Source organism: Apteryx mantelli, chromosome Z (assembly GCF_036417845.1).
Source record: "Apteryx mantelli isolate bAptMan1 chromosome Z, bAptMan1.hap1, whole genome shotgun sequence".
Taxonomy (NCBI): domain Eukaryota; kingdom Metazoa; phylum Chordata; class Aves; order Apterygiformes; family Apterygidae; genus Apteryx; species Apteryx mantelli.
This window is the reverse complement of record NC_090020.1, coordinates 73,073,425-73,098,479: the sequence shown is the minus strand read 5'-3', so window position 1 is coordinate 73,098,479 and position 25,055 is coordinate 73,073,425. Positions and strand designations below refer to the sequence as shown.

General features: G+C 35.4%; 1 protein-coding gene across 3 annotated transcripts in view; it reads left to right on the top strand.

Annotated features, from left to right (window-relative positions):
- WDR70 (WD repeat domain 70) overlaps positions 1 to 25,055 on the top strand; it is a 147,251-nt gene that overhangs the window by 21,960 nt on the left and 100,236 nt on the right. For 2 of the 3 annotated variants that reach the window (XM_067315830.1, XM_067315828.1), the window contains exons 6-7: positions 14,835 to 14,894; positions 23,624 to 23,757. In XM_067315830.1, coding sequence (XP_067171931.1) covers positions 14,835 to 14,894; positions 23,624 to 23,757 — 194 coding nt within the window. The remainder of the gene's footprint in view (positions 1 to 14,834; positions 14,895 to 23,623; positions 23,758 to 25,055) is intronic. The other variant, XM_067315829.1, reaches the window with a different exon arrangement.

The following is a 25,055-nucleotide window of genomic DNA, read 5'->3' as shown; positions in this document are numbered from 1 at the left end:
CTGATACTTTTGGGGAAAAAAAACCTCATGATGGACTGTGCAAGCAGGTTTGGTTGGGTAGCAGAAAATCTTAGAAATTACCCAGCTTTTCTGGCTGATCAAGATGCAGATAAACACAAATTCTCTTAAAGTATTGGATAGCATCAGATGTGTGGTAGCAGACCTTCTATAGTACGTTTCATCACAGATCAAACACAGCAGTTAGATAATACAGAGATGAATTAGGCAATTAGGAATCAGTAGTATGAGAAAGCACTTGACAGCAGAGGAAAGTAGTGGGGTAAGAACTGGGTGTGGATCCTTTGCTGTTAGTGAGGGAGAGCGAGTGTCAGAAGAAGAGTTTGTATAAGGTGAAATATTACTCTGAAAAGTATGGAGAGAGAAAAAAACCCTGAAGACATGGGATGGCAAAGACTCTATCAGTTATGTATGAATCTAACCTACTTGTTTGGTAAGTATAATAAGATTTTTTTTCTGGAGCCAACCTTGACACTTCCTGGTTTCTCACCTTTGTTGGGTATTACAGTATAATATACTTTTCCTTTGTAACATTTAACCCTAACTTATACCTAGGCAAGAAAGTGTCTTCAGGTTACCTTTTCTCTGGCATTTGCATAACCATTAATGTAACTGGTAACCTTCAGAACTAAATTGAGTGTGAGAACTTTCTAATAACCATTTTGGTTCAAAGCTGTGTTTGCATATTTTTAACAATTTCTGCTGATAAAAATAATTCAGGAGTGATGAGGCACAGAGAATGTAAGAGCAAGATAACTTGAGGCTTTATGGATTATATGTTAGGAAATATGTCTTGAAGGCCAGGAGCCTGTGGGAAAACCTGATGTTAGAGTCCAAACATTTTAATGTGCAGCATGTTTGTATTTAAACTAAGGTGAATGAAATATATATATTATCTCTAATCTGTGACCACTCATCTCTCATAAAAGAAGACAACCCACCTTTAGTTTGAAAACACTGCATGGCAACACCTGATAATATGCTGCCTGAGCCCCTGTCTCTGCCACTGTTCTTGCTGAAACGGTGTGGAGGCGAGGCTCTGCGGCACACTGACAGTAATCTCTGTGTCTGGCACTTTTAAAATGAGAAGGGCTTACTATCTAAGCATCGGGCTTGACATACCATACCTTGTTGTGATTTCAGGTTCTAAGGGGGTCATCTCAGGTCCTTTGCCCATTGGGGTAGATAAAATAGCGTGCAGTTTACAATATTACTTGTGAGTTATTTATGAGTTTAAGTGAAAGTTTGTGAACAGGCCTATTGTTTGAACATTAATGATCCTCTAAGAGCAAATATCTAAGCTTACAGAAAAATCCAGTGTCTTAGCCAGAAATCCCCCACTCCCTTTATTGTGCAAAATTCTGACAGTGCAATGTGTATCTACCCTGTGCCTGTCAGTATTAATAGATACTTCTAAGCTCTTGATACCCACAACCAACTGCAAAAATCTATTTATATGCATTTACTCACTCTTGCTAGCTTGTTCCCTCACTTATATTCCACACCACTGGAATTGTTCAGTGTCATAGTGACTGTGAGGATTTGGGAATGCACGAATAGTTTATGGTGGGTTTTAGCACATTTTTGTACATATTTGTGTCAAACCGCTGATTGTATTTTAAATGCAGGGTTCTTTTGCCTTCTCTGTTTTCTTATTTCTGCAATGCACTGCAATTCCACGGGAAGGTAGTTCGCAGGTAAGAACAGGTTGCCATTAGTGTCAGGGTTTTCCCACTGTAATAGATTGCCATATACAGTAGTGACTTCTACCTGAAAAAATTGGTTTACAAAGGGAGACTTCAGCTAATAAAGTGAACTGGGAGGAGCTTTTCCCTATCTGTAGAAGTTTAAGGAGCTTGAAGATAAGAGGATGCCATCATTCTCTACTCTGGCATTCATTTTGGTATCTCAAGCTGGATGCTACCTATGGTAGCCAGATGTAGTGAGGATGTTGAGTGTCTTATATGTGATGAATCTCTAAGGCTGTCCATGGAAGGTAAGCTAAACTTGAAGGCACTTTGCATGCTTGCTTTCTAAGTGATCTGTACACTCTTGTACTTTATCTTTAAACAGAGTAATGACATTGAAAAGCTCAACGTAAAGCAGTTCATTTGTAGGCCTATCTACTATGCTTTTCATGTGGCTCCCAAGAGGTGAAATGTAAATTATTAAAGAGTCCTGGGAAACAGTCGAGCCTAGGGCAGCAGGAGGTGTTACGTGAGATACCATTGGTTTCAGAACTAAGCCGTATCACTTCAAGGCCCGCATGTCAAAGGGAGATGTCAAACACAAGGTTAATGAGAAGGATTCAGGCCTGTAGTTGTCTGGAAAATGTCCATAACAGAATTTGAAAAAAATTTGAGACAAAGTTCTTGGACTGCATTTGATTCAGAGGATTTGTAGGTTGTATGTTCCTTCCCATCACTGCAACTTTTTATATTTGTTTATACGCTCTCTGCTTCTTTCTCGCACTCATTTTTGGCTTATTTTATACTCTTATTTCTCTTTTGATACAATAGAAGGTGGTACCTATACTTAAGCACTTGCTTGTTACGGGGGAAGGTTTTTTAGCTTGCTTATTTATGGAAACAGCAGTTAGGGAATCATGCTTTCCCCAGTAACTTCACCAAAGTCAGTCAACCAGGAGATAAGAAATACCACAGATCTATTTGTGTTCTCTGCAAATGCAAAATTTCACTCGTAGTATGAGTATTAGGCACAGAGGGTTTTTTTTAATATATAATGTGTTCCTTTTGTTTATTTTTACTTTGTTTTGTAAACAAGCTTGTAAGAACCTTAGGGTATCTCAAAGTATGGAGTATTATAGATGTCACTTAGTAGTAGTCTTTCTTACAGCTTCTGGCTGGGTAGAATCTAAGCAGCTCAAACGCATGAATTAACTTGCCATATTTATTAATGTATCATTGTAGCATATCTGCAAGATGGGGCATTTTTTCCCATTTAAGACATGATACTTGGACAGACAGGCAGTGTCTTACTGAAAATCTCACAGCAAATATGTTGCAGGGTCTGTTATCTGGAGTTCCTTATGTCTAGGACTATTCTTTCTCTTGACCCCCAAATAAAGGGATAGAGCTTAACATGAATATCAGAAGTCATCGTCTCTATACTGCATGAGTGTGCATGAGTAACAAATATCTTGTTAACTGTCTATACTGTCCAAGTTGAAGATGTATGTTGTTATTAATCCATCTTTGCTGGATTAACAAGGCTATAGTGTACAAGATTAATAGTGACTTAATTTGAATCATATGTGCCAAACTTAATTTTAGATCATTATACATCAAGAAGACTCTTCTGTTAACTCAAGTAATCTTCGTGTAGTATGAAGGATCTGCAGCAGCTCCTTGTGGAGCACAACAGAAAGTCTATCAAATAATTTTAGGGAAGATCTCATTGGATATATCTAATATTCTTTATTTTTAACGGTTGTGGAGTGAGAAGTATATACAAGGGCTTAACATAATGTCACTACAAGTCAGTAAGGAATGGCATTTTTGAATATTTGCCGCCTTTCTCCATGCACGCAGCTAAAATTATGTGTTGTCTAGACAATGGATCTCTACCTTAATCTGGATTGAAATACGAGAATGTTGCTTCTGTACCCTTTTATACCTCAGATTCCTTTTAGAATGACTGCACAAGTGTTGGGTTTGACATGTGGTCATCTTTCCACTAGAAAATGTGTTTGAGGTCATTGTTCTGTTTCCATACAAGCCACAACTAAGCAATAATGAATATTATTTGTTTAGTTGCTATGTAGAAATTAATGGTTCTGTATTTAATCATGTATCTTGCCAGGTTTAATTGCAGTCATATGGAATCTTCAGAGGTTACATTACATTTATAGAAATTAGTATTTTTGGTATATGCTGGAGACATCTCTCCATGCATAGATATCATAGTAAGGCATATAATATAAAGCATGTTTTATAATTCTTGGGCATGTCCTTTAAAAATGATGGGTTTTATGTTTAAAAGTAAGAACAAGTCGTTCGGATTGGCTGTGATTTTTAATCTAGTGCTTAGTACTTATATTGAAAACCTTGAAAATTATTTGTGCTGTTGGTGGTATTATGACATTTAACTGTCAGATGTATCAGCTGACCATACTGTACCACTTTTTTTTTTTTTTTGTGATAACTGCTTTGGTTAAAGGAATATACCTGAGTGGAGCATGGATAAAGGTGTGTTTGTTTTCCAAGCATGGACCTCACGTGTACAATATAAATGTACCTTTCCCTATTTCCAGATGCATAAAGTCACTTAGCAATTTATTCTCATGTCACATTACATAAAATTGTGCTGCTATAACACAGCTTAAATGTTAAATGTTTTCAAGGTAATTTATGGGTGGCATGGGAGAATTAGTAATCGAAACAGTAATAGAATTGGAACCAGCTGTGGGGCTAGATAGGAAATTGTCCTTCCTTCCTGCAGTAACTTAGACATGCTGTAATTTTTAACCCCCCAATCCCCCCACCCCTGCCCTATGGTTGTAGATCTTCTTTGCATGACTGTGGTGGTTTTTTTTTTTTTTTCCTCCTTTTTCAGTTTAATTACTTATCCTAATTGATTGGTAAGTTTATAGACAACTGATACCTCTGTTGCTAACTGGGACTATAGGCATAAATTTATATCTCTTTTAAGATCTCCGGACTAAATATTTGGGTGAACACCTTTAAGAATTGGAGAACTGTTGAAAAGTATAGTCTGTGACAACTCTCTGTCTCTAGAGATGTGATTGTTTAGTTTTGCTGACTGTAGTGTGTTTGCTGAGAATAACAGGATCCCTTAGGAGCCTGATGAACTTCACCAACATTGTTGAATGAAACTCTAGCAGGTTCCTTATGATAGATATTATTCAAATTTTACAGATCAGGAAACTGGGGTATGCAGGAATGAAATAAATTGCACAAATTCAAAGATCAAGAATTAGTCTGCACCTAAATGGTGTGTTATTTTAATTTTGGTGGTAAATGCGTGTATATAGGTTAAGCGATATGGCTCATTAATGCGATTGCCAGTATAGTGATATAGGGGTTCTTATTAGTGTCACCTTGATATTTATGAAATTCTATGCCAGAGTGATCACCAGAAGTCCGACAGTGAACATTAAGCTCTTCTGACTAGATGACAAATGCATTTTATTTCCATTGTAATAATCTCCATGTGTGTTTTAGACATAATTGCCATGTATTGAACATCTACTGCTTCAGTTAGCTTTTTAAATTCTGGTCAATCAAAAAATAAAAGTTTAGAGGGAAATGCTTCTGATAAGTTTTTTAACTCTTAAAATGCTTTAAGACTTAAGCTCTTTACGATTATGAAACTTGCTAAAGAAACAGTAGTACTTATTCTACTGTATATATTATTTTAATGTACTACTGTAGAGTCCACATCACTAAAATTGCCTTTTGCTGCAAAAGCTTGATAGTTTCCCTGACTTTTAAAAGAGGGAATTTACATTATAACTGAAAGGTTTATAAAGATGGGAACCATATTTTGCCAAAAATGTCAAAATTTTAGTGGATGTGTGGTTTGAATTCTAAAATAGTTCACAAAATTTTATTTTAAGACAGAAGATAAATCTGGAGAAGAGTAAAGCTATTTTCATGACTGAAGAATATCTTAAACTACAACTTACTGCTTCTGGAATTCTTATTGTAACCTTGGTTTTCATAGGTTTTTTTTTTTTTTTTTGGTAAGTCAAGTGAAAGAACTTCTGCATTTTTTTTTTCCTGAAGTTTGCCAAAAGGTGATATAATGAAGTGTCTGTACAGTTTAGCTAGATGTATATTGTAGAGTGAGTTTAAGGTAATTAAGTGGGCTGGTTAGCAAGCTGAAAAATGTTACGCCTTAAGGAAAGCTTAGTTTCAGTCTGGTCCTGCATCTCATGTTGTGTTCTTGGATTCTTTCATGTATGTCTACTAGGTCATATTCCCTGCCCTAGAAATCTATGCAAAATCTACGTGGTACAGAAATTCTTATCAAATTGAATGTGAAATACGTGAATGCCAAAGGGAAACCTGTGCATCTGAACTAAGCATTTGGCACTTAGGTGTCAGAGAGAAGAATGTTCACAATTATTTTTCCTTTGTGATTTCAAAATTAAGCTATTTGTTGGTTGTGTGCCAGAATGAGCAGATTTTCAGAGCAGAGATGTTAATCGTATGTTCGTTTTGTTTCTCCTTATTGTCAGCTATGGTTACCTTTGCTATTCTACTCTGCTGTTTCTGAGTAAATAAAAGTAATCCTTTAGGTCAAAACTAAATTCTATTCAGCCCTAAAGAATTCTCTTCCTAAAGGTTATATCTGACTGAAAATATCATTTATATATCATTTCTGACTGAAAATGCTACAGTTTTTTGTCATTCTCAACAGATTAGATAGTAGTAAATTTGTGTATCTTATTGCTGTAGTAAAACTCCCTTGACTGAACATACAGGTTTTTCCACAGTGTGTGGTGACTGTGTATACTATTCTAGCAAATAGACATATATGTACATATTTGAAACTGAAATGATAAAGGCGAAATAGGCAGGTGGCTATATAAGCAGAATATAACATATCTGGAATATCACCAGAACACTGCTCTCCGGAAACTGCAAAGGAAACTTGAATGACTACAGGCAATTTTAGTTTTAAATCAGGTTTATCAGCAATTAGAATTTGCTTTGGAAAAGGCTCAAGAGAATTAGTCTGGTATATATTGTGAGAACATAATGTATCATAAATGTTAATACAAACTGTGATTTCATTAATCAAGGGCTTGTTATAAATTTAGAAATTACCTGAATAAGATTTTAGAATCTACGGTGAAAAATAGCAACCTCCTGAAACCTGAGACTATCTTGTAGGAGGAAGGTCAGGCCAGCTTTTTTGTCTGCTTTAGAAGTATTATACACACACGCACGCACACACACACACGCACGTGTGTGTGTGTATATAAAGGTATTTGCAAACTGTGCTGAGGTCTTAACTGTAATACCTTTTGTAAGTTGTTAAGCCACTGGAGTCTTTTTTCAGAAGGGGATATGCCACTAAGTGGCAAGAAAAGAAAGAGGAGATTTAATTTATGTTACCTGTCGTGTCTGGGGCCAGTCTCTTAATTACCGTTAACCCATCGTCTCATAAAATATATTATATCTGACTTATAACAACATTATGAATTTGTGGTTTTAGGCTGTCATACGTAGGAATGAAGATTTAGTCTAAGGCCTTTTCCCTTGCTGGTTAAACTTGACAAGACTCTCCGGTTGAGATCACAGGAAAAATTCATAAGGCTGTGAATTAGAAGATGTTGAGAGAAGCTAGCCAGAGTACTGTTTCCGTATTGAATAAATAAATTGATTTCCTTTAGGCATTAGAGAGGAAGTTCATCTGCCTAAACCCCTCCTTAATTTTTGAATGCACCCCAGAGGAATGCATCTTATCTCATTTAAGAAATGAATAATCTCTCCTTATTCTTCTCATGCTTAAAATTCAAGACATGACTTCTGTGCTCTTCTGAGTGTAACCTGAATTAGAAATGTTGACTGGGGAAGATAGTATTCTACAGGGTGCTTTTAGCATTTCTGTTCATTCTGAAGGTTTTCTGCATTTGTCATGGAGTTATGAGTTATCTGTGTTTTTCTGAGAGTAACAGATATTGTGGATGTATCATGGGAACATCAGCCAAGATGATTCATAGCAGTGTTTGCATGTATCCTCCTGTTTTCCATAATATTTTCCTTCTTCTTTATATTTTTCAGGCCAAATTTTTAAACAATATACACACACACATGCCTTGATTCATCTAACCTAATCACGGCACCTATGTTAGGAATTTAGTTGCCTTATACTCCCTGAATAGCTCACGAAGAGGGAGAGCTCTCCAGATGATTCAGATTTTTGATGCACTGATTCTTCTTCTGGATTTCTCTCTCTTCTTGAGGACTGTATAGGAAGTCTGAAGTAACTGTTTTCTTTATTTAGATGCATCAAATATGTAAACTGATATTATATGAATCTGGGCCAAACTGAATTTAATAACATGCATCAGAATACATCTGTCAACTCTTAACACCTAAAAGAGAGGAAATTAAAAGTTGTTGAAATGTCTTCTTAAATCTGGATGCCTCCTTCTGCTTGCAAGTTTGTGGATAATGCATTCCTATAAAGCAGAAAACATTTCTATTTTCATGTTGCTGTAAAACAGCATTTTATTCATCACTCACATTGTTTTTTTTTATTTATTTTTTTAATACTCCATCTTTCAAGTGTACTCTTGTACAGCCTAAGTGTACATCTTAGACATTTATTTTCACTTATTTAAGTTATGGAGAAAAATAGTAAAAAATCATGACTCAGAGCAACTGCCTGTTTTACAAGTAATATAGTCTTAATCATTGCAGGAGGAGCAATTTGTGGAACAAAGCATGGATATCGGTGTGTTCTTGTTTGCAAAAGGGATTCAAAATATATGGAAAAAAATCAATTAAAACTCTCATTACTGTCCTAAGATGTCACTGCTATCATGGAAAATTTCACTAGGTGTCCAAAGGCTTAAAATATAGTACTAGTCTCAGAAGAGGAATGAGGCATGTTTTTTTTTCCAGATCTGTGAAATACTTTCTTTCCTCCTGCTTTTATCCCTCTTCTGATACCATTGCAGACTCAATATACAAGATTCTGTTCTCTCTGTCCATTGTCACTAGAACTGTCTGTTGAATTTCATTGTTACACATATGCAGCGTCTCTCGAAGTTGGAGGTAAGATCGAAAGAACTGCATGCTTGTGGCTCAGAACTTCAGTGCTTGCAAGGCAGCAAGGTTGTGCAAGTGCCCCCCCCGTTAAGTTTGTTGGACTTCTGTTAACTTGTTTGCTCTGAAAGAGAAGAATGTGGGCTGGATTTTAGGTGATATTTGAGAGAGATACTTTAACCTATAAACTGAACACATTTGACACAGAAATTAGCAAGCGACAACAAATGTTAGTTGCTTTTCTGTAGTCACTTTTAAAAGAAAAGTTGTTTAAAGCACTCCACGAATTGGATTAGCATATAGTTTTGACTGGGCGCCATGGCAGGCAGACCAGATATCTCTGACACTGTTATAAAACATTTTTTTCTGCAAAACTCAGTGGTTTTCTGTGCAGTCTTAGCTGTCTTAGACTGTGAAGCTTGTGGTGTTGTGCCTCTCCGCTTTGGGAATTACCATGTTAGAAATCCTGTTCTTTCTGTTGGGTTTGTTGATGAGTTGTCTGCCCATTTGTTTTATTCTTAAGAGTCTCTTAAGAGCATTCTCTTTCAAAATGTCACATAATTTACAGTATGAACATTTTTATTAAATACATTATATTTCTCTCTTTAATTTCTTCTACTATTCTTGATTACTCTTTTTTTATTTACACCTGTTTCTTTGAAACTGTGTTGGAGGAGAATGAAAGAAATAGAAAATTCTGCTTGACGGATCACAAGTAAGAAGATTTCAGCACTGTCAGTCCATATGACAGAGTCTAAAATTTAAGGCCTCTCAAAGTAAATCCCCCACAACTGTGCAATACTTGCTTTTCCATGAAAGTCAGTCTTTGTGGAAGGGAAGAGAGGAGGCTAGATCAGAGTCTTTAATAGACCTTAAAAGAAAGCATTTATTTTAAATATGTCATGTTCATGTTTGAAAATGAAGTCCTTTTTTTCTTAATTGCCAGAAGGCCTAGGATTTGGATTATTAAAACAATTTTCTGCAGGAAATCCTTCATATGGGAATTTGAATTACTGCTGCTACTTAAATAGATTAAGGTAATTCCTTCATCATTTGATGCTAGGACTTTTGTCCCCCCTCCCACTTCCACCAGTTGCTCCTGCTGTCCATTAATAACCCAGTTATCCCATCAGTCTTAAAGGGAGACAGCAATCTTCTGTGTCAGATGACCTCTATTATATTTGCTTTATGAAAGCCCCAGTCTCACCAGAAATGGAGAGTTCTCAGTAAAGTGTAGCTCCCACCTTCTTTTTCTCACTCCTGTCAATGGACAGGCAGCATCATCCTCCATGTGGAATATGCCAAAGCAGAGACCCCAAAGACCGGGGAATGAGTGTTTACATGTTTCTCCTGAATGAAATCCATTAGAAGGGGCTTTTTTAGTATAGTGCTTAAGATATCTAATGTAAGTAGTAGCCAAGCCTACTGTAATCTCTTCCCACTGCTCAGGATGCACTCAGATTTAGTTTAATCGGTTGGAATGTTAAGCCAGAGCAGCATGGTTTTGGCCGTGCTACACCACAGCTATGCTGCAGCAGCGGGAGGTCTCTTCGAGTCTCCAGCAGGTCGGTGGTTCAGGAGAGTTCCAAGAAGGGCAGGAGACAGCCAGAAAAGGAAATTTCTTATTTGCTTCCAGGGTGACATATGATCTTGAAACCCTCAAGGAAGGCAGGATCCTCTCCACTGGAATCTAAGAACAATTCTAGACACAGGGAAAAGTCTTGTTTCCTCCTGTAAATTGTAGTGTTGTGGATGCCCAGAAAAGTTCCCCTTTAGAGGCCTGGCTTGTGAGAGGTGCATGCAGTTTGCAAGCCTCTTCCACACAGGACTCTTTCCATTTATGAAATACAGAAAGACCTCTGCGAACAGAACTATAAAGGTACATTTAGGCATAAATGTGTGCATCATTTGCTCCCTTTCTTGTTTGTCTTTTTTTTTTTTTTTTTTTTTTTTTTTAGAAGAGGTTGGATTCTACTTATTTATGGATTTATTTATTTATTTTTCTTCACTGTGTCAAGGGTGGATGATGTGGACATCTATTGACTTTCTCCTCAAGTTCAGTTTGCAGTTACTGCATTTGTGAGATCAGCAGAGTATCTCTCTGACCTGTGCTTTGTTGTGCTATTGTGGAATGTATATTTTGTTTTTCATAGACTTTGATTTTAAGCCAGTAAATTTAATTTTTCAGATTTCCAGAATGGTCAATCTGTTAGCAGGGCTAACAGATAGTTATGGCTGAGATATTTTTTAATTGTAAGTTACTCTCTGATGTTGTTTAATGGAAGGGTGTTGTTTGTTTTTTTTTTTAATTATTATTTCTCTAGGACCTAAGTTTCTCCCCAAGGCAAAAGTGGAATTTATTGTATAGACACCAACCTATCTTTTTCCTGCTTCCTATATCCTCTGTCTACTGCTGAATCCCTATGATTATTATTGCCCATATCCACAATCCTTGAGGATACAGAAGAATATCCCTTAGGATATAGAAATCTAGATTTTTAACTAATTTTTTTTTCTCTTTTTGTTCTTTCCTCTGTCTGATTTGAACTGCATTATTGGGTTATTTATGTTTTGTCTTTCATTTTTCTCAAGAGATCTTGGAGACTTTGACCTAGTTTTAGCCTGTAGTTTCTAGTCGTGTATTTTCTGAGGGTTGGCTGAGGATGAGGAAACTCCCATAAGCAGTATTTGGGGACAGTGACATAGTGAACGGAAGAGTGATGTGAGACACAGGAACTTAACAGTTAGCTAGGGGTGGAACTACCTGAAAAAATGCAAGTAAAAACTGCAGATGTGATTCCTGACTTGCAGTGTCCCTCTGCAGAAATTATTTTAAAGGTAAGACTTCCTTTTCATTTTTGGGTAAAACTGCAAACTGGAATACACTGTTTTACAGATTTAAGACATAACTCCTTGACTTCCACAAGATTAGAGAAGTTTTGTTAAAATGTAAGGAGATATGTTAAACCAAAGCTAATTTCCTTTATTTTCAGGTTAAGCAGAAAGAGAAATTTAACATCTTATCTTTGTTCTGATATGGTAAAAAATAAAATCTGTTAAGGTTTCATATTGCCTTCTTTTAATTGTGATTACAAATTTTTCAGAACAGCATTATCAAAAAGATAAAAATCAATGTTACATAACCTGGCAGCTGAAATCCAAGCAGCAGGTGGAACACTCAGGCAGGAAGGGACACTGTGGGCAAACTTTGTCTTTCCAGTTAGTCAGGCTTACGGTAGTATTTCAAGATGCAGGGGATTCTGATGTTCAAATCGAGATAAAATATACTAACTGTTTTTTCTTGAGAGCATGAAAAAGGCTTCTGTGGTGTTCCTTGATCTTTGGAATGTAATAACTGGAAAACTAGTGGTTGTATCTGATTTTTGTGTGTGTGTATAGGCATGTATTGTTGCAGGTTAGAGATATTTATAGTAGCCTCTGTAATTTAGGAAGTTCAGAGCTACTAAAATAGAATAAGCCACTTTTTTAATGTGTGGCTGATTTTTAAGAGGTTATGCCAAGCTATATTCCTGGAGGTAGCTATCTTAATTTTTGTTCTGAATAGTCTAAAAAGTTACTTTAACCGTCAGGAATCCCTTGGACACTGCAGAGTGTTGTGCAGCTAGCACTCTCCAAATGGCCAACTTTCAGGCTCAGGCGGTTTGATTTATCAGGTGGCAGAATGTATTCATATCTGTTGTTCTCACTTACAGATAAGTAGCCAGAAATGTTTTCAGCATGAGTGCACTTTACAACAGATACGTGTTTATATGAGTATTTCACCCTTCTCATTAGAAAAGGGATTAAATTGTTGTCACCTGAAGGAGCTAGCAGTTAAAATCAGACAAGTTTGTTCTGGCACATATTGTTTATTAATCTAAAGGAGTTGTATGAGAAGGATTGTTTTGTTTAAGCTTTTTAAGTGCTATTTTTAGTAATTCTGTGGTATGTTAATAAAAATCATCTAAACTACTTAAGTTGGAATTACCCAAGAAGCATAAAACAGCTGACTGAGAACAGTCAAGCTTGTCATTCTTGTTGACGCTGGTCTTTGTCTGGAAAGGTGGTCTCATCTGTTCTGTTTGAAATTCAGGTATTCATGAGTTTTTTTGGTTGAATTATTGAAAGAATTCATAGAGTAGTTAAGAATGAAGTTCAGTGCTGACATAATCTATGCATACAATATAAATAAAACCTATCTTTGTGAAATGGAATGTAAAATAATCAGCTCTGCAGTGATTAAGATAAGAGTGGCCCAAATGCTGTTTCTCCTTCCAGCAGTGGATGAAATTTCTGGAAAAAACTTTGATTCGCTGAAGTGGTACATCCTTTGTTGTGGGTGACAACGGCATGAATATTTGAAACTGTTTGTATATTTTCTTTTCATGCTTCTCTCCATTTTTATAAAATGTGTCTAGATGACAAGTACAGTCAAAAGCTGTTGAGCAGTTCTTGGCATCTCCAAAGAGGAAATACAAATTTATAGTGCAAGGAATGATCAGTCATGGAAAACTTCATTTGTAATGTAACTGTAGCTTTCTCTAGGTCCTTTATAGTGTGGATTGAACAAAAAGTTGGATTTCGTAATCATAGCTTTACTTGGGAATTTTGAGTTACTCCTGTTTCTCAACTTGTAAACCACTAGCGCAATGGAAGTGGGTCTTGAGATGTCATGTGAGCTATCCTTCCCAATGTAATGTTATATGTAGCTATTTGTAAAGCTTTACTGTTACCTTTTCACACTTGTATGTATGACAGTCTCATGAGTATTTTGTTACTCAGGTGCATCTAAAAGATTTCCATGCTAATACCAGAGTTTCCTTTCAAGCACCTGTGACCATCAAAGATGTGTGTATGCTCTGAGGGTGAACACAGTGGGCATGAGTCTTCTGCTGGCTCTACTCTCTATATATGTGTGAGAAAGGGGGAAAGTGCTAGGCAGTTGGTTTGAGAATCAAAGCCCTTGTTAGTGATAAGGGTAAGCTGAGAAGAGGTGTAGGTGTGACTAGATCAAAGACAATGAAAACTACAGTTTTGTCATGGATATAAAGCTGATAGAACTGGAGGAGAAAAGAGTTTACAGGAAATCAGCCTGGTCCTTTAAAGATTTTCTGTAGCAAGAGCAAAAAAAGGGGAAGGAACTGGCAGGCTGAATCAGGAAAGAGATGCAAGTTTTATTGTAAAGAGTGCTTTAAAATTGTTTTAAAAGCAAACTTTGGCAACAGAAGATTATAACCAAGATGTCTGGCATCAAAATGATTGATTGTGTGTGTTTGAGGAAACTTAGGAAACCAGACGAATCAGAACCAGACCAAACTGAGGAAACCAGATGAATGAGCATTTGGACAGTAATGATTCAAGTAACCTTTGTAAAACCTTGGACTCACTGAAATACTTTTGTTTCTGTCTAAATTAACTATTTTTGTTTTTGTAATACAGATGTTAGCTGTTTTAAACTGTAATTGCCTTTGATCTGTATGTTGCTGTTCAATATGCTATGAAATACACTGAATTATGTTGTTCTGACTTTGTTACTGCTGAAGTGGTAGTCTTGAAGCCTCATTAGAGCTGGGAGTAACCACGGAAGTGGGTTGCCAATCAATGATCTTAATAAACCATATAGCTAAGTCCTATAATTTCATTAAATTCATAGATTCTTTTTATTTGAAAAGTTGTTGTGTAATATGATGGATTGATTAAATCAGAATTCAGGATCAATATAGATATTGGTGATTAAGAAGCAGAGAGAATTGTAATGTCTTTTCTAAAGAGAAAAAAATGGAAATCTCTTACTGGTTTTGTTCTTTATTAAGATATGGATATATATTTTAAACTGTTTTAATTATTCCTCTTATTTCTCGGGGTCTATCCATGAAAATAAAAATTGGGATTTAATGTCATTCTTATTTTTTTTTATCCTCTCAGATTATGGCTAGTGTGAGCAAAACTTTTCTTAACTTTATATATAATGTGGTGGAGGTTTTTTTGGTCATACCACTGTATTCATGGAGGTCGGTTTTCTTTTCTTTTCTTTTTCTTTTTTTTTCCCAGAACCCTGTCAAGAAAATTCCAGATTCTCATGAAATCACACTCCAACATGGGACAAAAACAGTAAGTGATAACACACATTCAATACTTTTTGTTTCTCCAGAGCTACAGAGTACTGCTGGCAAACTGTACATCTGTGAACTTGCTTGGTTGCCACTATAGCAAAACTTGAAAGCAGTGGGAGAAAATAACTAAGTTTGTGCAGCTAGATAAACTGGAAGTCTGAATGTATGAACAAAAAGCTTAGTTTCTGTGTGTGAAGGTTGTGCTTACTGAGGTTGCAAAGTGCTGCATAGCTGAAGAAAAAACCCTACCAATCAAAAATGCTGAGTAGCTTGCATGGGTGGCTGGGCAAATCTTGAGCTGAAAGCCAGATTAGAAGGCATACTTCCCTAAAGCAACTTAACTTTTCAAAAGATTTAGAATTAGTTAATGATGGAAGGCCTGTCTGAAATACTGTTCAGATATTGATGATGTGTGTAGGACTCCAGATCGTGTAAGGATTTTGACTTCAGCCCTAAATTCGATTTCTGATTGAAATCAGTGCTGATTTAAAGTTTCTACCATTGGAAAATAGTCTTTTTTTGTACTTTGGTGGTGTTTGTCTTGCACAATGGCCTTACGACGTAACAAGAGAAAACTTACTGAATCTAAGATGTTACCGTTATGTACACTGAAGGAATTGGCCGTTTTCAGCAGTCTTCCTAAGACCCTTCTTTTCAGAGTTAACTCTCTGACATTTCAGTATTCTGCTGTGATGCTTCTGTACTGGAGCTAATGACATCAAAGAAAGAAACCCTTTCCTTTAGGATCTCTCAACACCAATATATAATAAAGAAATTGTGACAATTTTTTTTTTTTAAGTGATAGTTTTCCTCCCTTCCTTTCTGTTTGGCTTCAAGATTAATAAAATAAAAAAATTATCACAGCGGGAAGATGTCTGTTGAGTGATAGATGTAATGAGACACTGAAAATAGTAAATGGGAGAAGGATTTAGAATGTAAATTATAACACTATGTTAAAATTAGTGGGAAATAACTACTATAACTTCTGTAATAGGTTTGAATTCTTTGAATACTTCAAAGGCGAAAAAAGGATTGAGTGAGAACAACTTCCCAACAAATATATTATTAATTTTTTTTTCACTAGTTTTTTTTGTAATGTAGACTTCCCAAATGAGTTTTTTGTAATGTAGACTCCCCAAAAGCTTTTTGTTCCTGTGGCTCCGAGCTAACAGCAGGATATCACAATATCAGACTTGTTGTTTTTTTATATCTCCAGATCTATATCTGCAAAAATTTCCATTTTTTTAACCTGTTTTGATATATCATACAGAATCTGTTATAGACACTACATATGGCATAACATTTCAATGCAAATATTAACCTTTATTCTTTTGTACATCTAATTAACAACATTGCTTAAGCCATTCAACAGTTTTAAGTGTAAGCATTGACAGTATTTATACTTATCACTTGGAATGTCATATTTATGAGCTTTTGAGATTTAGAGTGATTTTTTTTCATACAGCAGCTGTTAAACATATGTTTAAATTGTTGGTTCAATAAGACCTTTATATTATCATATCAGAAATGTTTTATACCTGATATTTCTTAGCTTTATTGATGAATGTAAATATGAGATTGTTTCAGTACTATTATTTCATTAACATAGCATTGTCATTTCATAAGAATTTATTTACATAGTTTTTAGAAAATATAATGGTTCTTGTAATGTGTTCTCAGCTAGTGCTAAATAGAAAAATATGACAGCCCAGTACATCAAAGCAAAATAGACAAATCTCCTGATGATATTCAGAACGGAATGACCCAGCATACTGAAAATAACAGACAAATGAAAACAACAGGCAAACTCTAAATTCTGTCCTGACTTTGCCATTGGCTCTGCTTGTGACCTTGAACAGATCCTACTTTCTCTCTCTCTTAATTTGCTTATCTTTACATTATTAAATATTATACTTTTGCATTTTAGTAAGCTAACTCTCTCTTCTTTTCCTTGTTCAGAGACTCCTCTTCTTTCTTTTGCACTTGGCCCCCAAGATTCCAGCCTGTTTCCATCATCTCTGATCTTTTCTTCTAGGTGGTCTGAGCTGGTCTGTGGAATAAGTTAATGGATACTCACTGTCAGCTTAAAATCAAATAGCTAATTATTTTTCTTAATTTTTTATTTTAATCTAGATCTTTTCTCATTGCAATGAAAGTGTGTTTTAGGATTCCCTGTTCCCTTTCTTATAATAACCCACACCTGACTCCATTTGACTCAACTGTAGTCTCATTTTCTTCTTCCTTTCTGTAAAATATATTGCCTGCAAATGTTAGTATTTCTCTCCTAACCAAGACCCTCCTCTAATATGACTTGTGTCATACATTTCAAAGATGATGTTATTGCTGAAGTTTCTAATATCCTCTTTGTTGCTAAAGTTTCATACAGGTCTCCTTCATTCTTTTTGAATCTTTAAGTGCCTTTTATAAGCCATTCTCAATTTCCTGAAGCCTTGTTCTTCCTTGTCTTTGATTCTACCCTTTCTAAATTTCACCTCAAATATTGTTCCTCCGGTTTCTTTCGAAGAACCCACTTGCTGACTTGAAACTACCATTTCTTTGTTCTCAATATTTTTATGTCTGGGTAATCTCATCTTCCAACACAAATTGAACTGGGTTTTTTTTGTGTGTGTGTGCATGCTGATTGATTAGATTACTTCTCTAGAATAAAACAAATTTCTAGCCATGAGTATCCCTGAATCTATTCCCAGATCCTTTCCCCGCATTCTTCTTTGGTCATAGAAGATGATGGTGCCACTCTTTGTCATCTTCAGCTTGGGCCATGACTTAGACTCCTGAACAGCATATTGAAAGAGAAAATATTACTAGAATTTCTGTTATTGTTATTTATATACCTGTGAAAGTGCTCTGAGCTATTTAATAGAATTCTTACTGATGACATTTCTGAGAATTTCTTGGGAGAGGAAAAAGAACAAAACCAACCTTTGAGAAAAATTGTTTTTTGTGAGCTTGTAAACAATCTGGAAAAATTTTTCCTTTACTGACTTTTTAAGAAATCCTGTAGATTCATTTTCTATTTATTTTATGCAATAAATATAATCATTCTTTCAAATAATTTAACATTCAGTAGCAAATCATTTTTCAGTAATGAAGTTAATAACATATTAGCATCTATAACAAATTAAAACATTAAATATCAAGTGATTTATTAATTTAAGATCTAAATATTTAATAATTCAAGTTTTATTTATTATTATTTATACATATATTTTAAGGAAACTTCCAGAGGTTTAAACTTAGGTATAAGGAACATAAATGTTTTTATAAGCTTTCAGAAATAATTATTTGCAGAAATGCCTATTCATCCATCTTGCATCAAGTATTGTTTGCTGTACCTTGCAGAGTGGAGAGGAGATAAAGCCTGCCAATTTGTTTTTTTTGTTGTGCTGGATGTAAAGATGTAGAGGGAGGAGAGGAAAGAAGCAACAAGGGTATTATATTTGTGAAAAGCATTCTACAAAGGGAGGCATTGTAGTGTGAAAATAGAAAAATATTCTCTTTTAATTTAAAAAATCAGGAAAGATGCATTGTATTGCATTGTAAACAGAAAAAGTAGAGTGGATTTTTGCACACATAGTGCATGTGATTTCTTTGCAAAAATACTGGCGCAACTAGTTTTCTGTTTTCCATGTAATCTTGTGAATAGTGTAATTATTTTTGCTTTGTTTCACTAATTGCTTTGAGTTGCAGAACATATTTTTGACTCCTTGGATGATGAGATTTTATATAGGTTTGTTTTTAAGTGTACTTCAGGGAGCCATCAAATATAGAAACATAATGCAAATGTTGGTCACTAACAATGAGATAGGTCTTCAAAAATACAAAGAAAAACAATCTTGTGCATATCCATGCTACTGTCCATACCAAAGCTGAGGAATATTTCCACTATACTCTTTAATACAGTTTCTTTATTTGTATGGTTTCTAAAAGTGTAAGCTTATATTATTTCTAAGTAAAAGGCTTTGTAAAAGGGAGCATTACGGTTTTGCAAGACTTCTGAGGTATTTTGACTGCATGGGAATGCAGCTGTCATCACCTAGAGCAGAGGTGAATTCTAGCATGGATATATATAGTACAGTTAGATTAGGCTAGATCCAGTGCATGAAACAGATCATTGGAAAAAATAGCTCTTCTGTAGAAGGACTGTCTTTTTCTTTTCTCTCTCCTCTCTCTCCTCTCTCTCCTCTCTCTCCTCTCTCTCCTCTCTCTCCTCTCTCTCCTCTCTCTCCTCTCTCTCCTCTCTCTCCTCTCTCTCCTCTCTCTCCTCTCTCTCCTCTCTCTCCTCTCTCTCCTCTCTCTCCTCTCTCTCCTCTCTCTCCTCTCTCTCCTCTCTCTCCTCTCTCTCCTCTCTCTCCTCTCTCTCCTCTCTCTCCTCTCTCTCCTCTCTCTCCTCTCTCTCCTCTTTTCAAAACTGCTCACCCATGTAGTTACACAGTAAAATGACAGTCATCTAAGGATGGGAGGAAGTAGGTATCTTGTTATTATTTTTATTCCAATGTTTTAAAGTACAGTCTTTTCATTATGTACATGCGGTGTACTGCATTTCAGCTAAACTTATATATCCCATCTGTACCTCTTCAATCTAATCATCTTGGGTTGATGATGACTGTATTCCTGTGCAGCTGAAAAGTCTCAGAAAAGATTTCCCAAGCTGGAGAGTGTTTCCAGAAACCTGATTAATTTCCCGGTTGCCTTGCTCATGCAGTGTAATAGAAGTTACTGTTCCCAATGAAACTTCAGGGATAATTTTTTTTTTTTCTCCTGACAATTTTGACTTATAGGTGAGTATGAGAAAGAATGCATAATCAGAGATATTCTGAGCAGTGTGCTTTCTGACTTCTCATATCACAGCTGCTTCAGCTTATAGTAGCTGTAGAATAGAATGCTTGAATCTGTTAACTGAATGCGTGATTAACCTGGAGATGCTCAGTGTTTCTGTATGTTAGAAATCCTAAATGAAATGCATGGAGATGAAAATTTGCATTTAAATGATAAAAGGGATAATTTTTGTGGAAACATGTAAGTGGTTGCATTCTGCTTCACTCCTAAGTCGTTTGTCGTAGTGATGTAATTGGTAATTTAATAATAATTATTTAATAATAATTGGTAACTGAAGTTTAATTCATTCTTAGGCCTAGTATAAAGCAGTAGTACATTTAAACATTTGATTCAAGGAAGTAAAATGACAAATGTTGAATCTGTTATTAAATCTATAAATTAGATTTGGGAGAGATGCACTGGATTAGCATATCTGATGATCCTTCGTGTCCTTTAGAAGAATAGGTTTTTTAGATCTTATCTGAAAGATAGCACTTTCTGCAAGTGAATGACTCTGAAACAAAACAGGGCAACTAGATTAAGGAGGAGTCAGTTGCTTTGTGAATGGTCAACATCATTTGTACAGTTTCTTGGTTTTCCTGGAAGTACTTTCTTCAAGCTGTTGGCTATACCATGGCATTGTACAAGTCTGACCTACAGTGAGATACCAGCATGAGGAGCAGGTTGAGCCTCACTTTCAAGGAGATAGTGACTAGAAATCAGTTTGTGATAAAATAAGGAATATCTAAATGAGCCTCTCCTGTGTGAAACTGAAAAAAGAAAACTCAAAGGAAGCCCATAGTTTTTCAGATAAGGAACCTTAATTTTAGCAAAACAAATCGTCCATCTCATATGTCCAGAAAAAATTCCATTCTTAACTGGTGTTTTTTTCGAAACATATATTTTCAGCATCCAGTTGAAAAAGTAATATCTCATGCTGAATTCCATTTTCCGTACAGCTTTTTGTGTGGGAACTGTTCAACAGTTTACATAAGTTTTAAAAGTCTCAGTAACGCAGTGTATATACTAAAGCTTAAAAAAAGTACAGTGGTAGACTGATATATCTTTGAGAAAAGGTTTTTTGGTGGTACTTTTATGTGTCTACATTAAATCATTGTGACTGTCAGTATTTTTTTGTCCATACAGAACAGATGCATACTGAGCATCATCCTTATATGCAAATTATTCTAATTTTCAGACGTGAATATCTGGAATTTTTAATACAAGTTTAGGCACCTGAAAGTAATTGGCCTGACTTTTTCCCAGTTCAGCAGTGCTACCCTATAGCCATGACATCCTGTCAATTCTGAGAGAAGCTTTTTGTTACGAAGATAATATTTATAGGAAGAGAAACAGAACTTTATTCTTCAGGACTCTGGACTGTTTGGACAAATTGTGAATAGATTAAAAACACCTCTGTTTAACCTGAAAAGCGACCTTTGTGTTGCCACTTCTAATCTCTTTCCAAAGGTATCTAGTTCGAGATGGGGGTCTGCACAAATCATATCTAGACAAATGAATCCAACTATGACAGATAGATGGATTGCAGAAAAAAACCCTTTTTGTATTCTTTATCTGGAGAGAATGCTAAAATGCAGGTTTTGTCTGTCTGAGTTCTTCTAGTGTTTGGAAACATTGAGTCATTTCATAGTAAATAAGACCTTTGTGTTAGAAGTTAATGATTTCATTGGAACAACTGGGGGGAAAAAAGTCTGTCTTTAAATTTTTATTTGTTCTGAAAGAAGAATGGTAAATTTGAACCATTTTAGATACAAAAGCTTTTATTAAAAGATTCTGGATTCATCTAGAGTTTGTAGCATCCACAATGGCGACCATAAGTGCATTTATTTAGCAAGCACCTGTCTCCATATAAGGAAAAGTCAAGAAAACACATCGCTCATCTTCATTTTTGTTATTAGGAGGGACATGTCTGGTTCCACACAAACACTTTCCATGGGATACTTTGCTTTTTCCAGCTTTCAAAAAATAAAATTGACTGTAGCTTTTCTCTACTGAAAGAGAATTCATAGATTTTCTTTTTTTAATAACTTGTTTGCAGAAACTTTGCTGCAGAGGCTTATAGCTCATATGGATTTAAAAGATCTAGTATAACATGCTCAGTGCTTCTTCTGATCTCTGACCTTATTTGCTGGGGTGCAGTTCCTTATGGTACTAAATAATATGTTTCTGGAGCTGATAAGCAGAACTTACTAAAATTCTTCAATTTCTGTAATTCTAGAAACACTGAAAATAAATTTCAACTGCATAGATTTCTTCTGTTTGGAAGAGTCTACACCTAGTAAAAAATGAAAATGCTTTCATGTCAGAGTTTTGTTGAGGTACTGAAGGTAGATGGGCTTTTTGCTGCTTCAGAATTGACATAAAGGTTCTGGCAAATTACCTCGGTGCTAGATAGAATGTGAATTAGTATCTGTCTTACACAATAGGATTTAATTAGAATAAAATAAATCACTGAATTGCCAGTAAGTCTAGATGTTCTTGGTGGAGCATAACCTTTTGTTCCTTGAGGACTTTCTGATTCATCTTTTCAAATCCCTTTCCAGGCATTTTCTAGAACATGTCACTTTATTTTCTTGTGCTGAAAACTGTCTACCTTGTGGTGAAAGGGTTTCTGAATCTGATGATTGTTCATCTTATGTATGTGGGATGATCCAGGTTTTTGTTCCAAAGGTTAAAACCATCCTCTGGTTAGAGTCTAGGATTTACCATGCTCTGCCTAGCTTCAAGTGCCTAGTGGAGGTTAAATTATATACTGTGGGTTAAAACATAAGCATGAATTCCTTATGAGTTTTGTCTTCTCATGAAAACTTTTTCAGTTGTTTTAACATTTCCAGGTTAGGTTTAATTTTTGGTAATAGTAAAACTGTTCCTGCTCTTATTTCTTACTTTTATATTGCTTTTTTCGTAACTTTTCAACACTCCTGTGTAGAAGGCGTAATTCTGGAGAGTTAGTCTATTTACTTGATGAACAAATTAGTTTAGAATTGTCTAGCTAATTTTGTATTGATATTTCAAATCATTGCAGGTAGATAATATTTTCATGAATGTGAAAAGAGAAGAGATTTTTGTGAGGGCAAATGGGAGGAGGGATGGTCTATGAGATACTTCCTGTTACTATAATTTCTACAATAGGATGATTCAAACACTGCTATAATAGAATTATTTAAATAGAGATTTAAAATACTACTTTTTCTAAGTATTCCACTTTAATAAACTTATACCTTTGATTTGAGGATAACAAATGAAAGTAATGGTCATTAAACATTCTTCCTCCAACTTCTCGGTGTAGCCTTAAGGAACTGACTTTCTATATACAGATATGTTTTTTCAGTAAAATTTTGAACTTTTTACATTAAAATAGTCTCTTTTTCATTTGTGAATTTTTTAATCAACTTTCTCCTCCTGCCTCCGAAGGCAGATTTAATAGCGTACATACACACATGAAATGCTTTGGATAAACTAGTGCAAAATTTTAAACTGATGGAAATTAAATGTCATTTCTAAAGTATTATTTGTATGTCTGAGACAAGTCTAGAGTATGATTTTCTTCAAAGAAATAAAGCATATCTGAATACAGCAATGAGATGGTTAGAAAGCAGAGTGTAACTTCTCTGCTCTCTTCAGTGATGTATTCAGATGATGTAATTTCCACTTCTCACTACCCCTTTTAAAGTATTCAGACATTGAGAAGGAAACTCAAAAACAAAACACAGCTGGCATACAGAAGGAACAATGTAACATACTGAATTCATTTTTGTGATTTTAGTAGTATTTTGGTGACATTTGAAGAACTGTAGGAAAAAGAATAAAAAGCCTGAATGATTTTTTTTTTTTCCCTCCCCCCCCCCCCCCCCCCCCCTTCCTCTGTAGGTTTCTGCTTTGGGTTTGGATCCTTCAGGTGCCCGTTTGGTAACTGGTGGCTATGACTATGATGTTAAATTTTGGGATTTTGCTGGGATGGATGCCTCTCTCCAAGCTTTTCGGTCGCTCCAGCCTTGTGAATGGTATGCATTAAGACTGTCTTTCTGACCTAAGACAATGCCTATGTTTGTTTACTAATAGAACGCACCAAAAACTTGAAGATAGCTTGTTTGAAAGGCTCTTATAGACCATTATACTTCTTGTGGTAAATGGAATGTGAACCTAAGAAGTTCATGTCTTTTCATGCTTTTTCCAAAAAGACTAGAAAGCTACAGGTGAATTTGCAAATGGAATTTTTTAATAGCATATTAACTAACTTATCTAACTTAGCACAGATGCAGGTTGATGTTCATAACTGTAATCACTGTTAATAGAATACACTTTCCATTTGTATTCCATTTATATAAAATTAACAAAGAGAAGAAAGTTAAACTAGTTGACCCCTTTGTGGAGAGCCTATAGAAGGAACAAAATTTCTGTAGCATGTGCCAGTATTTCTGAGACAGAGAATCAATTTTTTATGAGATCCTCTGTTTCTAGAAGTGCTTGTCCCTTGCACTGCATTGACAATTGACACTTGCTACGTAGCAGGCAAAAAAACCCCAGATGTATTATCTTAAAAACAAACACACAAACAAAAACGATGTGTGTGTGTGTGTGTGTGTGTGTGTGTGTTAATTTAAATATATTTAAATTAAAAAATATTGGAAACTGGTTTAGAGAGTGATTTCTCTGCTGTTCACTGGTAATCTAGCACACTTGGTTGAATTACTTGTTCCAGAGACCTGGAATATGAAATGCCTTCAAAAAGCTGTCTTGTGCAAAGCTAACTTAGATAAGCATACTCATAAATTAATAGCAAAATTGTTCTAAAAACATACTTTCTGATGGCCAACTAAATGGAGCATGTTGTAAGATGCCTTGGTATGCTTGAAAGGGATTGAAGCTCTAACTATGTGTAGTAAGTCATTAGAATATCTAGTTTTTAATTTTTGTCATAAAAAGCTACAGCTGAATTTTGCACAGGTTGGAAAGTTACAATGAGAGTGACTACTTATAGTTTTGTATAGACTCCAGATAATGACAAACTCCAGAAAAGTTGAAGCTGTTTAGCCTGAAAAGGAACAGAATGAAAAAATTCTACTGATGTTCAAAACTATGAAGATTTAGGAAAATAAAAAGTATGCTGTGATTCATTATGGAGATCTGATCTCCTTGACAGACGTAACTTGTTATATTAAACTAAAGAATGGCACATTTACTTTAAAAACATAACTTAGTAAACATTCAGCTTTCAGGATAGTCAGACTCTCTGACTAGAATAATTTTCTAAGCAATTATTGGAGGCAACCATGAAGGTTATGGGAGCTTATATTTCAGA